This window comes from Oncorhynchus gorbuscha, linkage group LG24 (genome assembly GCF_021184085.1).
Source record: "Oncorhynchus gorbuscha isolate QuinsamMale2020 ecotype Even-year linkage group LG24, OgorEven_v1.0, whole genome shotgun sequence".
In the NCBI taxonomy this organism is placed as follows: domain Eukaryota; kingdom Metazoa; phylum Chordata; class Actinopteri; order Salmoniformes; family Salmonidae; genus Oncorhynchus; species Oncorhynchus gorbuscha.
Genome location: NC_060196.1, coordinates 3,035,362 through 3,050,464, shown reverse-complemented (window position 1 = coordinate 3,050,464; position 15,103 = coordinate 3,035,362). Strand labels below are relative to the sequence as shown.

Below are 15,103 nucleotides of genomic sequence, written 5' to 3'. Positions count from 1 at the left end.
TTACAGCAAGCCAGCATGAGCCAGTCTGTCTTTACAGAGAGCCATTAGAAATTTGTGTCCGAAATTGCATCCTATTCCGTACATAGTGCTCTACTTTTGACCACGGCCCATAATTCCCTACAAAGTGCCCAACTTTTGACCAGGGCACATGGAGCACTATAGAGCACTAGTCAAACATACTGCACTATTTGGGGAATAACATGCTATTTTAGATGCATCCTGGGAAGGGACCCCTGATTCCAACAGGCAGGATTACAAGCCTGTTTCTAGCACATTATCCATTAGCTTAACAAATTGTAATTGATTGCCAGGTAGCGTCTGTGCGACTCCTATGGGGCATAGATGACTACACAGTAGCTTCCCGTGAGCCTAGTCCCCATCATGCCTTTGACTTTAATCAAATCCATCGCTAATTCTAAGTGCTTTGGCACTTAAGCCACATTAAAGAGTTTAACCATAGCCCAGAAGTGCTCTGTACTACATTAATCAATTAGTAAGCTTGACGATAATTGCAGTGCACTGTGTGACGGGCCCCGCTCCTCTTATAAAAGCTGAGGTTGAGACAGTAAATGTTTTGAAATGAGATTCGGGGTCGAGTGTAGGGACAAAGTTAATAATATAAACAAGCCTTGTGTAAACACAGGTCATATACCATTGTCCCCCCAAACTCAACTCTGGAACTCAAAGCCAGTTCCACTGTGTTTTTTTTTTCAATGTTGTGCTCTAATCAGGGACTGATTTAGACCTGAGACACCAGGTGGGTTAATTAATGATCAGATAGAACAGAATAGCAGCAGGCTCTGTCCCTCATAGGGTCAGAGTTGAATACCCCTGCTATAGGCTATACTGTACAACAGTGTGTATAACGGTTCTGTAGTAGCCTACAACAGGCTAAGTTATAGGTGAGAGGTAAAAAATGTACCATTGCCCCTACTGAAGCTATGTACAGTATCCTAATGGTTTTATTTGAGAGTCAAAATGACATCAACTAATTTACCCTATGCACACAAAAACACGTTTTACAACATGTTCAAAAATCCTAAACAGTCAAAAAGTCTCCGGCACAGACACACTCCGTGTCCCTTGTCCAGGTTCAGGAGAGTCCAAGGTACAGCCAGTCTAGCAAAGGACGAACCAGACCGTGAGACGCAGGTGCACCAGAGGCAAAGCACATTTGCTCCCCACCTGCACATCTCCACCACTGTGAACAGAGAGCATGGAGGAAGACCTAAAGAAGAGGCCCACGTCCAGGGGTCTGAGTACCCTGGAGAAGAGCCTGATACTACTGTTTGTGGCTCTGACTGGCGCCTGCATCGGACTGGTGGTCATCTACTTCACTGACAAGAACAGCGTCTCCACTGATGAAGGTGAGTAGTGTACTACCTGTATGTTTAAATGGAGGGAAGGGAAAGAGGGATACCTAGTTAGTTGCACAACTAAATGCATTAAACCCGAAATGGGTCTTCCACATTTAACCCAACCCTTCTGAATCAGAGAGGAGCGGGGGGCTGCCTTAATCGATATACACATCATCGGTGCCCGGGGAGAAGTTGTTGTTGGAGGTTAACCGTCTTACACAAGGGCAGAAATGTACACGTCATCTGTGCCCGGGGAGAAGTTGTTGTTGGAGGTTAACCGTCTTACACAAGGGCAGAAATGTACACGTCATCGGTGCCCGGGGAGAAGTTGTTGTTGGAGGTTAACTGTCTTACACAAGGGCAGAAATGTACACGTCATCGGTGCCCGGGGAGAAGTTGTTGTTGGAGGTTAACCGTCTTACACAAGGGCAGAAATGTACACGTCATCGGTGCCCAGGGAGAAGTTGTTGTTGGAGGTTAACTGTCTTACACAAGGGCAGAAATGTACACGTCATCGGTGCCCGGGGAGAAGTTGTTGTTGGAGGTTAACTGTCTTACACAAGGGCAGAAATGTACACGTCATCGGTGCCCGGGGAGAAGTTGTTGTTGGAGGTTAACTGTCTTACACAAGGGCAGAAATGTACACGTCATCGGTGCCCGGGGAGAAGTTGATGTTGGAGGTTAACTGTCTTACACAAGGGCAGAAATGTACACGTCATCGGTGCCCGGGGAGAAGTTGTTGTTGGAGGTTAACTGTCTTACACAAGAAGTTGTTGTTGGAGGTTAACCGTCTTACACAAGGGCAGAAATGTACACGTCATCGGTGCCCGGGGAGAAGTTGTTGTTGGAGGTTAACTGTCTTACACAAGGGCAGAAATGTACACGTCATCGGTGCCCGGGGAGAAGTTGTTGTTGGAGGTTAACTGTCTTACACAAGAAGTTGTTGTTGGAGGTTAACCGTCTTACACAAGGGCAGAAATGTACACGTCATCGGTGCCCGGGGAGAGGTTGTTGTTGGAGGTTAACTGTCTTACACAAGGGCAGAAATGTACACGTCATCGGTGCCCAGGGAGAAGTTGTTGTTGGAGGTTAACTGTCTTACACAAGGGCAGAAATGTACACGTCATCGGTGCCCGGGGAGAAGTTGTTGTTGGAGGTTAACTGTCTTACACAAGGGCAGAAATGTACACGTCATCGGTGCCCGGGGAGAAGTTGTTGTTGGAGGTTAACTGTCTTACACAAGGGCAGAAATGTACACGTCATCGGTGCCCGGGGAGAAGTTGTTGTTGGAGGTTAACTGTCTTACACAAGGGCAGAAATGTACACGTCATCGGTGCCCGGGAGAAGTTGTTGTTGGAGGTTAACTGTCTTACACAAGGGCAGAAATGTACACGTCATCGGTGCCCGGGGAGAAGTTGTTGTTGGAGGTTAACTGTCTTACGCAAGGGCAGAAATGTACACGTCATCTGTGCCCGGGGAGATGTTGTTGTTGGAGGTTAACTGTCTTACACAAGGGCAGAAATGTACACGTCATCGGTGCCCGGGGAGAAGTTGTTGTTGGAGGTTAACTGTCTTACACAAGGGCAGAAATGTACACGTCATCTGTGCCCGGGGAGAAGTTGTTGTTGGAGGTTAACTGTCTTACACAAGGGCAGAAATGCACACATCATCGGTGCCCGGGGAGAAGTTGTTGTTGGAGGTTAACCGTCTTACACAAGGGCAGAAATGTACACGTCATCGGTGCCCGGGGAGAAGTTGTTGTTGGAGGTTAACTGTCTTACACAAGGGCAGAAATGCACACATCATCGGTGCCCGGGGAGAAGTTGTTGTTGGAGGTTAACTGTCTTACACAAGGGCAGAAATGCAGATTTTTTTTCATCTTTTCGGCTCAGGGGTTGGAACCAGCAACCTTTCGGTTACTGACCCAATTCTCTTAACTGCTAGGCTACCTGCTGGTGAGCTGCTATATACGTTAAACACATTCATGTAGGCCAGATGATTAGTACTACTGTATTTACTGTAAACACTTAGGAGTTGGACTATCCCTCTAAACTTCATCACTGTCAAGGAGGTGTGTGAGTACAAAACTTGAAACACTTCAATCAAATGAAGGTTTATAGCTCTACTCACACCAGAAAGTTCAATGCCTCTCAGCAGGACTATGAAACAGTGATTTATGGACCCGTGTGATTTATGGACCATTATACATTTACCATAATACCAGGCTTAGCTAAGCGTCTGGGGAGTGGGTGGGTAATGGCTGTCGGTTGGTGGTGAGTTTGCTGACAAGAAGATGAAAAGTGATGTTTTGTTGTCTATTTTGATTTAAATTTCCATCACTGTACATTGTGCTCTTAATGTATCTCTGTCTCTGACAGATGTTTTATTATTTAGGATTAAATTAAACCACACTTTCATATCAGCAATAAATGATAAGTATAGAAGAATGATCTGAGTCATTGTATATCGCAATAACAAACCAACAGCATTCATTGCTACAGTGATAATGGCATTGAATACTTCTGGCATTGAATGTGCCTCCATTCTGGGTACAGGGCGAGACAGAGAGTTATATTCTAAGGGGGTTCTGTGTCTTTGTGGTACCTTTGTGATGTGAGTCACAGTGACGTCCCCTGCCACTGGCCTCACAGTCTGGCAGACAGACAGTCCGAGCTGAGACCCAGCTGCGGAGGAACAGAACGACAACAAAAGGCAAAGGTTCCCTCTAACGTTGAGGGAACATCTATAGACAAACCTCCTGCGAACCTTTAGGGATATCTGAAAGTCTAATTGGTCCCCTTGGACATTGGCATCTCATTGGTCTCACCACTGGATACTGATGCAGTGACGCGGTTCCATGCACTGTTATGGATGGCTGGACATATTTTTCATATAGTGTCACTCTGTCACCATAGAAAGCATGACAAATACATCCTCAATTTGTCACATCTGCATTTTTTCCATGAGTCATTCTATTTCATCTATATAAACAGCCAATCAAATCATCTGAGTTAAAATGTGATATAACATGCGTGTTGTTTTGGCTTCTGACAAGGTGTCAATGATGATCTATTTATCATATAATAGAGTCCACCTATCTGCAATATATCTTGGTGCCTTTTTACAGTTCTGTGCTGGTTCCCAAAAATTACAGCCTCCCCCACCCCCTAAAAATGCATTTAAATCATTTTAAAATCTATGATGTTATTAACACTGTCCCACGCTACCTTGGCTCGGTTAGCCAAATCAGTCATATCGTACCTAAGAATAATGGCTGTCATCCATTTCTATGAGTGAGACTGTCTTAGGAGACACGGCTGACTCCAGAGACAGCACTCACACAGTACACTGGTCTAGTATAATGCAAATACTCTCTCTCTCTCTCTCTCTCTCTCTCTCTCTCTCTCTCTCTCTCTCTCTCTCTCTCTCTCTCTCTCTCTCTCTCTCTCTCTCTCTCTCTCTCTCTTTATATCCTTTCTCCCTTTTATATCCTTTCTCCTTTTATTCGTCCTTTAAATCCCTTATTCAATAAACTTTGCCCAGGAATAATGTCTGCACTTTGAAGTGATGGTCATATTGAAAGGACAAAAACTGTCTAGCTTCTGTCTACATTGTACAGAGCATTCGGGAAAAGTATTCAGACCCCTTGATTTTTTCCACATTTTGTTACCTACAGCCTTATTCTAAAATGTATTAAAAAACATTTATCATCAATCTAAACACAATACCCCATAATGACAAAGCAAAAAAAGGTTTTTAGAAATGTTTGCAAATTTGTAAAAAATATACAACTGAAAATATCACATTTACATAAGTATTCAGACCCTTCTTCAGTACTTTGTTGAAGCACTTTTGGCAGCGATTACGGCCTTGAGTCTTATTGGGTATGATGCTACAAGCTTGACATACCTGTATTTGGGGAGTTTCTCCCATTCTTCTCTGCAAGCTTTGTTAGCTTGGATGGGGAGTGTCGCTGCACAGCTATTTTAAGGTCTCTCCATTTTAGATCAGGTTTTAGATCAGGTTCAAGTTAGGGCTCTGGCAGGGCCACTCAAGGACATTCAGAGACATGTCCTGAAACCACTCCTGTGTTGACTTGGCTGTATACTTAGGTCGTTATACAGGTCGTTGTCCTGTTGGAAGGTGAATCTTCACCCCAGTCTGAGGTCCTGAGCGCTCTGGAGCAGGTTTTTATCAAGGATCTATCTCTCTGTACTTTGCTCCGTTCATCCTTCCCTCAATCCCAACTAGTCTCCCAGTCCCTGCCGCTAAAAAACATCCCCACAGCCACCACCATGCTTCACTGTAGGGATGGTGCCCAGTTTCTTCCAGACGTGACGCTTGTCTTTCAGGCCAAAGAGTTCAATCTTGGTTTCATCAGACCAGAGAATCTTGTTTCTCATGGTCTGAGAGTTTTTAGGTGCCTTTTGGCAAACTCCAAGTGGGCTGTCATGTGCCTTTTACTGATGAGTGGCTTCCGTCTGGCCACTCCACCATGAAAGTCTGATTGGCAGAGTGCTGCAGAGATGGTTGTCCTTCAGGAAGTTTCTCCCATCTCCACAGAGGAACTCTGTAGCTCTGTCAGAGTGACCAACGGGTTCTTGGTCACCTCCGTGACCAAAGCCCTTCTCCGGGCGGCCAGATCTAGGAAGAGTCTTGGTGGTTCCAAACTGCTTCAACAAAGGTGCCTTTACAAAGTACTAAATCCTTATGTGAATGTGAATGTTTTTTTTAATCTAAAAACCTGTTTTTGCTTTGTCATTATTGGGAATTGTGTGTAGATTGATTACGAAAAATAACAATTTTATAAATTTTTAAATAAGGCTGTAACATAATAAAATGTGGCAAAAGTTGAGGGGTCTGAATACTTTCCGAATGCACTGTATATACACCACTAGTCAACATACGGATAGATATATGTGTGTACAAAAAAACTTTAGGAACACCTGCTCTTTCCATGACAGTCTGACCAGGTGGATCCAGGTGAAAGCTATGATCCATTATTAAGCTATGATCCATTATAGTCACTTGTTAAATCTACTTCAATCAGTGTAGATGAAGGGAAGCATTTTTAAGCCTTGTGACATTTGAGACATGAATTTCGTATGTGTGCCATTCAGAGGGTGAATGGGCAAGACAAAATATTTAAGTGCCTTTGAACAGGGTATGGTAGTAGGTGCCAGGCGCACTGGTTTGAGTGTGTCAAGAACTGCAACGCTGCTGGGATTTTCACGCTCAACAGTTTCCTGTGTGTATCAAGAATGGTCCACCACCCAAAGGACATCCAGCCAACATCCAGTCAACATGGACCAGCATCCCTGTGGAACGATTTTGACACCTTGTAGAGTCCATGCCCCAAATAATTGAGGCTGTTCTGAGGACAAAAGAAGGGGTACAACTCAATATTAGCAAGGTGTTCTTAATATTTGATACACTCAGTGTATATGTGTGTAAATTATATTTAAAAAACGTGTACTGTATTGGTTGTATAGGGTAGTTGCTGACCATGTTGTCATTGGCCATATCATTGTATGAGGGTATGTTATTGCTATATGTTAATGCTTTAATTACCAATTACCATTTGCTTTTGTTTAATGGGACTGGTGAAGCAAACTTTAATTGAATACTCTTATTAACGTAAGTAGTGCCACTATATCATCAAACAGTCTGTCCCAGCAGGATGTTCCATAATGACATTGTGTTACTCTTCCATGTTATACATAACAGCCCAATAACAAGGGTTCTAATCAAAACAAATTATTCTGCCAACATTACCCAGAGCTGTTCCCCTGCAGCTGACACATCTACTGAATGTTCATGTAATCAATTGTGTGTGTGTGTGTGTGTGTGTGTGTGTGTGTGTGTGTGTGTGTGTGTGTGTGTGTGTGTGTGTGTGTGTGTGTGTGTGTGTGTGTGTGTGTGTGTGTGTGTGTGTGTGTGTGTGTGTGTGTGTGGGTCAAGAGGTCAATTCAGGATGCGGGGGTCCTCAGGCACTCAAGGGCCCGTCGGGGGAGTTCACCAGCATGAATTACCCCAGTAGCTACGACAACGGCATGAGCTGCAGCTGGCACATCACTGTGGACCCAGGCATGGTAAGTACCACAATGCAACACATTCAAAACACTAAGATTTTTATACAGTAACCTCTTTTCCTTTTACTGTGCTCTTTCCTTCAAACAAATACACTGAACAAAAATACAAATGCAATATTCAACCATTTCTACGATTTTACTGAGTTACAGTTCATATAAGGATCTCAGTCAATTAAATTCATTAGGCCCTAATCTATGGATTCCACACTTTAAAAAAGGTTGGGGTGTGGATCAGAAAACCAGTCAGTATCTGGTGTGACCACCATTTGCCTCATGCAGCACGACACATCTCGTTCGCTTAGAGTTGATCAGGCTGTTGATTGTGGTCTGTGGAATGTTGTCCAACTCCTCTTCAATGACTGTGCGAAGTTGCTGGATATTGGCGGGAACTGGAACATGCTGTCGTACACGTTGATCCAGAGCATTCCAAACATGCTCAATGGGTGACATGTCTGGTGAGTATGCAGGTCATGGAAGAACTGGGACATTTTCAGCTTCCAGGAATTGTGTACAGATTTTTGCGACATGTAGCTATGCATTATCATGCTGAAACGTGAGGTAATGTCGGCAGATGAATGGCATGATATTGGGCCTCAGGATCTCATCACGGTATCTGTGTGCATTCAAATTTCCATTGATCAAATTAAATTGTGTTCGTTGTCTGAAGCTCATGCCTGCCCATACCATAACTCCACCACCACCATGCTCATCCACACAACGCTATATATGTTGTCTTCCATCTGCCCGGTACAGTTGGAACCCGGGATTCGTCTGTTTAGAGCACACTACTCCAGTGTGCCAGTGGCCATTGAAGACGAGCATTTGCCCACTGAAGCTGGGTACGACACCAAACTGCAGTAAGGTCAAGACCCTGGTGAGGATGACGAACACTCAGATGAGCTTCCCTGAGACGCTATCTGACAGTTATTGCAGAAATGATTCAGTTGTGCAAACCCACAGTTCCATCAGCTGTCCGGGTGGCTGGTCTCAGATGATCCCGCAGGTGAAGAAGCCGGATGTGAAGGTTTATTTTATTGATTTATTTCACCTTTATCTAACCAGGTAGGCTAGTTGAGAACAAGTTCTCATTTGCAACTGCGACCTGGCCAAGATAAAGCAAAGCAGTTTGACACATACAACAACGCAGAGTTACACATGGAATAAACAAACATACAATCAATAATACCGTAGGAAAATCTATATACAGCATGTAAATAGGCCATGGTGGCAAAGTAATTACAATATAGCAATTAAACACTGGAATGGTAGGATGTGCAGAGGATGAATGTGTAAGTTGAGATACTGGGGTGCAAAGGAGCAAGATAAATAAATAAATACAGTATGGGGATGAGGTAGATTGGATGGGCTATTTACAGATAAGCTATGTACAGGTACAGTGATCTGTGAGGTGCTCTGACAGCTGGTGCTTAAAGCTAGTGAGGAAGGTAATAGTCTCCAGCTTCAGAGATTTGTGCAGTTCGTTCCACTCATTGGCAGCAGAGAACTGGAAGGAGAGGCAGCCAAAGGAAGAAATGGCTTTGGGGGTGACCAGTGAGATATACCTGCTGGAGTGCGTGCTACGGGTGGGTGCTGCCATGGTGACCAGTGAGCTGAGATAAGGTGGGGCTTTACCTAGCAGAGACTCATAGATGACCTGGAGCCAGTGGGTTTGGCGACGAGTATGAAGCGAGGGCCAGCCCATGAGAGCATACAGGTCACAGTGGTGGGTAGTATATGGGGCTTTGGTGACACAATGGATGGCACTGTGATAGACTGCATCCAATTTGTTGAGTAGAGTGTTGGAGGCTATTTTGTAAATGACATTGCCGAAGTCGAGGATCGGTAGGGTGGTCAGTTTTACGAGGGTATGTTTGGCAGCATGAGTGAAGGATGCTTTGCTGCGAAATAGGAAGCAGATTCTAGATTTAATTTTGGATTGGAGATGTTTGATGTGAGTCTGAAAGTAGAGTTTACAGTCTAACCAGACACCTAGGTATTTGTAGTTGTCCACATATTCTAAGTTAGAACCGTCCAGAGTAGTGATGCTGGACGGGTGGGCAGGTGCATGCAGCGATCTGTTGAAGAGCATGCATTTAGTTTTACTTGCGTTTAAGGGCTGTTGGAGGCCACGGAATTAGAGTTGTAATGGCATTGAAGCTCATCTGGAGGTTCATTAACACAGTGTCTAACGAAAGGCCAGAGGTATACAGAATGGTGTTATCTGCGTAGAGGTTTATCAAAGAATCACCAGCAGCGAGAACGACATCGTTGTTGTATACAGAGAAGAGAGTCGGCCCGAGAATTGAACCCTGTGGCACTCCCATAGAGACTACCAGAGGTCCGGACAACAGGCCCTCCGATTTGACATACTGAACTCTATCGGAGAAGTAGTTGGTGAACCAAGCGAGGCACTCATTTGAGAAACCAAGGCTGTTGAGTCTGCTAATAAGAATGTTGTGATTGACAGAGTGGAAAGCCTTAGCCAGGTCGATGAATACGGCTGCACAGTAATGTCTCTTATCGATGGCGGTTATGATATCGTTTAGGACCTTGAGCGTGGCTGAGGTGCACCCATGACCAGCTCTGAAACCAGATTGCATAGAGGAGAAGGTACGGTGAGATTCAAAATGGCCGGTGATCTGCTTGTTAACTTGGCTTTCAAAGACCTCAGAAAGACAGGGTAGAATAGATATAGGTCTGTAGCAGTTTGGGTCTAGAGTGTCTCCCCCTTTGAAGAGGGGGATGATGGCGGCAGATTTCCAATCTATGGGAATCTCAGAAGATACAAAATACAGGTTGAACAGGCTAGTGAAAGGGGTTGCAACAATTTTGGCAGATCATTTTAGAAAGAGAGGGTCCAGATTGTCTATCCCGGCTGATTTGTAGAGGTACTAGGATGACGTGGTTACATGTGGTCTGCAGTTGTGAGTCAGGTTGGATGTACTGCCAAATTTTCTAAAGCAGAGAAATGAACATTACATTCTCTGGCAACAGCTCTGGTGAACATTCCTGCAGTCAGCATGCCAATTGCATTGTGTTGTGTGACAAAACTGCACATTTTAGAGTGGCTTTTTCTTGTCCCCAGCACAAGGTGCACCTGTGTAATGATCATGCTGATTAATCAACTTCTTTATATTCCACACTGATCAGATGAATGGATTATCTTGGCAAATGAGAAATGCTCAGTAACAGGGATGTAAACAAATTTGTTCACCAAATTTGAGAGAAATAAGCTTTTTGTGAGTATGGAACATTTCTGGGATATTTTATTTCAGCTCATGAAACATGGGACCAACAATTAACATGTTGCGTTTATATTTTTGTTCAGTATACATGTCAAAACTAAACTAAGTCTCATAGGCTCTGTTCAAATGTCATTGACTAGCCTCCCTCCCTCCCTCTCTTTCTTTCTTTCTTTCTTTCTTTCTTTCTTTCTTTCTTTCTTTCTTTCTTTCTTTCTTTCTTTCTTTCTTTCGTCCTTAATTGAAGTAGTCACTGGTTGGATCATTGACTACCTCATGGAAGAGAGAAAGGAAGAATGGATGCATTTTTTAAGAATTCTAAACTTTCAAGAGATAATCTAAAAAAGCCTCATGTCATTTCCATGACGACCACTGATCTGACAGGAGCTGATGGGTGGAAGTAACACGCCAGACACCTTTCCATGCCCTGTCCTTTCACCCATCAGTGCACATACAGAGCAGAAGAGAACACAAAGACAGGCGGCCATTTTGGAAATTGGAAAATGGGAACCCAATCATATTGTAAGGAACAGGGTCTCTTGTCCTTAAAGGAGATTCTGTGTCTCCCTGATAAATATTCATCAAAGGGATCCCCTTATCTTTTATTAATGCACAGCGGCTAGAGAGAATGTTTGGCAGGTGCAGAAACCATTAAGATAACGACTAAAAACATCAAATTAACTACATCACTAATTTTGAAAAATATTGCACTTTAAAAACCAACTCTAAACCAGAATGCTTTGGTTGACTTATATAGAACAAAACCTGCAGCGGAACAATGCTTTAAAAGACGCCTTCGATCACCGTCACCAACAGAACAGATCATCATTTCAATGATCTTTCATTGGAATAGTGCTTTTGATATGAGTCTCTGAGCTGGAAGGATGTCAGGCGTAGCCATAAGTCTGCATCTCAAATGGAACCCTATTCCTTATGTAGTGCACTACTTTTGACCAGAGCCCATAGTTCTAAATAGGGAATAGTGTGTCATTTAGGAAGCAACCATAGACAGACACCAGGGTATAACAGTACGGTAGGTAGGCAAGGCGAACAGAACAGAAAGCCCTTAGATCAGATGTAGCTCTGAGACATGGGTAAACACAGCTCCACACCGTGACAGATGGCTGCTCTGCCGTCTCTTTCATTCTCTCAAGCTACGACATCCGGAGAAGGAGAAGAGACAGTAAAAAAAATAAAATTTTCACTTTGCCAAGCAAGCCAGACTGAGACTGCCTCTCTCTCCCCTTTCTTTCTTTCTTTCTTTCTTTCTTTCTTTCTTTCTCTTCTTTCTTTCTTTCTTTCTTTCTTTCTCTCTCTCTCCCCCCATCCTCTCTCCTTCTCTCTCTCTCTGTCTCTCTCCTCTCCCCTCTCCCTTTCTCTTCTCTCTCTCCCCCTCTCTCTCCTCCCCTCTCTCTCTCCCCTCTCTCTCTCTCTCTCTCTCTCTCTCTCTCTCTCTCTCTCTTCTCTCTCTCTCTCTCTTTCTCTCTCTCTGTCATCTCGATTTGAATCTCTCTCTCTCTCTCCCTCTCTCTCTTTCTCTCTCTCTGTCATCTCGATTTGAATGTCTCTCTCTCTCTCTCTCTCTCTCTCTCTCTCTCTCTCTCTCTCTCTCTCTCTCTCCTTTCTCTCTCTCTCTCTCGATTTGAATCCTCCCTCTCTTTTTCCCCGTCGTCTCGATTTTAATCTCTCTATCCTGTCTCTCTCTCTCTCTCTCGCTCACTCACACACACACGCATATGCACACACACCCCCACACAAACACAGTCAAGCCTCCTACTAAGTAGCAGTATGTCTACTGCTCTAGTCTCTAAGACAGTGAATAATAAAAACCTGCCTGTTTGTTTTCCTCTACTCCAGGTGATCCATTTGTGGTTTGATCACTTCTCCCTGGAGGCAACAGACCTGTGCACAGCAGACTACTTTACAATACAGGACAACCTGGGAGTCATCGGTAAGACACTGGAGACACTGGAGCCAGACTAATTAAGTGGATTAAGGCCAATACATCCAGGCAAAGGGTTTGGTAGGCAAACATTTATTACTGAAACCTGAGGGGAAGACATATGCGAAGGTTTGTGTGTTGGAGTGGGGGGTAGTGTGTTCTCAAATAGCTCACTATACAGGTCAGATATTGATCCACACAGGGTTTTGAGAGGTGGGGTACAGGTGTAGGGTAGGGGATCCATCCTTGGTATGTCTTAAGGTATGGTGGGGCACAAAGACATTTAATTCAAAGGAATGTAATTCCATTTCTGTCCTTTGAGCCTGTTGAAAACAAGTATCAGTATCTCCAGCACATCGTAGAGTCATATTCTGTTGTTTGATCTATCCTCAGATATTTTCTCCTTGACTTTATACAACTCAAACCACCAGGTTCTCCCCACTATCACTAGCTTTACCCATTTTATTACAAGCTCATTTACTTGAGCAAACATATTACATTTAAATATTGAATTTACTCCGCATATCATATTCTATTATGCCTGTAGGTGATGGTGTGTGCTCTTCAGACTGTTTCTGACAGGATGGGAGAATTAGACACCCAGCCAGAGGCTCTCTCTCTCTCTCTCTCCCTCCAACTGTCCATTCTCACCTCTTAGCTGACACGCTGGGATGTCTGGCACAGCAAAGGGAAGCTATGTGAAGTGTGAGGTGGAACTATTAAGGTGACTGTGCAAAAGCGTTGATGTTTAAACCTTGTGGTTAGGACTCGCTTTTTTTCCTGTACTTTTCTATACTTTCTGTATTTGTATAGTTAGAGATTGGTGGATGTAAATGTGAGACCACACCATCATTCTCAGCTGTGTTACACTTTCCACCGTGCCACACATTAACACATAGCCAAACTTCTGCTTTCACAAATAGATGCAGACACACACACGCACATACACACATAACTAACCCTGCAGTGTTGTCGCAACACCTCCTCTGGCTCTTCACTTCCTCTGCCCCTTGGCTGCAGCACGACACACCTCACACACTCACACACTCACGCTCTCTCTCTCTCTCTCTCTCTCTCTCTCTCTCTCTCTCTCTCTCTCTCTCTCTCTCTCTCTCTCTCTCTCTCTCTCTCTCTCTCTCTCTCTCTCTCTCTCTCTCTCTCTCTCTCTCTCTCTCTCTCTCTCTCTCTCCCTCTCACACACACAGTGTCCCCTATTCCCCAGACCCTCAACACACAGCCCCACAGGACCATCCACACTCCAAGGCTATAAAGGGATTGAGCTTTGATGTCAAACCCAAATTAGAGCGTCCACGGCGGACACAGCCTATAAGCCTGGCTGGCCTGCCTCTTCACTACTCCACTTTAAGTTACAGCCTTTACAGTTACAAGATTACAGACTTTCAGAGGGAGGTCACATTGATGTTTGACATTACTCGACTGTTTCTGTAACATAGCAACAAAAAATGCATACATGCATTTATTGGAATGTATTGAAAATATCAATGGTATATAGATATACTGGACTGTACATGTAGGTCTAGACGTATGGCCAGTAGCTATTAATTTGACATAAAAGGTTCTATATGTACAGTAATCCACATATTGTTTTCTTCTTTCTCTTCTGTTCTGTTTGGCTCTGCAGGAGGTTGTGTGGGCGCTCCAAACCGGGTCGATAGTGTCATTAGGAAACTCTATGTTGTTGTTCTTTGACACCAATGACAGAAATACAGACAAGGGATTCAAAGCGAAGTACCAAGCTGTGACACCAGAGAGTACTTTGGAACACCAATAACACCATTATCAACAGTGATCATAGATATGAACATTCAGAACTTTTCAGGAGAGAGAGAGAGAGCTGAGAGAGAAAGGCAGAGACAGAGACAGAGACAGAGACAGAGACAGAGAGAGACAGAGACAGAGACAGAGAGAGAGAGAGAGAGAGAGAGAGAGAGAGAGAGAGAGACAAGAGAGAGAGAAGAGAGAGAGAAAGAGAGAAGAGAAAGAGAAAGAGAGAGAGAGAGAGAGAGAGAGAGAGAGAGAGAGAGAGAGAGGATACATAGAAGGAGTACAGAGACAGAGAGAAAGTGATGGATGGTCAGCTGAAGTCCTTTCCATCTCCTCACTCCCTGCTTCCAGAAATAGCCGGGGCTGGTGACTCTCCAAGGTGACCGCGGTGATCTACTGACCCCTGGGTTCCCAGCACAGAACTATGAGAACCGGGGCTCTCTACCAAGTACACACACACACACACTCTCTCACACTACTAGCGGCTTCCACAAGGACATGCCATCCATGGTACCACACAATCTGCCATACACATGGCAGAATCTTTCTACTAAGTGTTTATTATCCACAACACGTTGTTTATATGGCCCCAGTCTTTCTGTGAGGTACTTTACAATCAATGGCGCCTTTCTCTCTGTCTGAGGAAGTGAATAATAATAACATGGTCCGTCATGTAGGTGTGCT

The 15,103-nt window shown here is 44.1% G+C and overlaps 1 protein-coding gene across 3 annotated transcripts; it reads left to right on the top strand.

Annotated features, from left to right (window-relative positions):
* Positions 1 to 1,076: 1,076 nt before the first annotated feature.
* On the top strand, positions 1,077 to 14,053 carry LOC124012034 (CUB domain-containing protein 2-like). 3 transcript variants are annotated; one of them, XR_006834642.1, is made up of 5 exons: positions 1,080 to 1,367; positions 7,320 to 7,450; positions 12,550 to 12,643; positions 13,182 to 13,358; positions 13,840 to 14,053. XR_006834642.1 is itself a non-coding variant. In XM_046325383.1 (4 exons), exons 1-4 carry the CDS (start codon positions 1,217 to 1,219, stop codon positions 13,902 to 13,904), a joined length of 441 nt encoding a protein of 146 aa, XP_046181339.1. In that variant the 5' UTR covers positions 1,077 to 1,216; the 3' UTR covers positions 13,905 to 14,053. The 3 variants fall into 3 exon arrangements, 2 of the variants coding, with proteins under 2 accessions (XP_046181339.1, XP_046181340.1); XM_046325383.1 differs by lacking the exon at positions 13,182 to 13,358 and having other exon boundaries at positions 1,077 to 1,367; XM_046325384.1 differs by lacking the exon at positions 13,840 to 14,053 and having other exon boundaries at positions 13,182 to 13,419.
* The last annotated feature ends 1,050 nt before the right edge of the window (positions 14,054 to 15,103 follow it).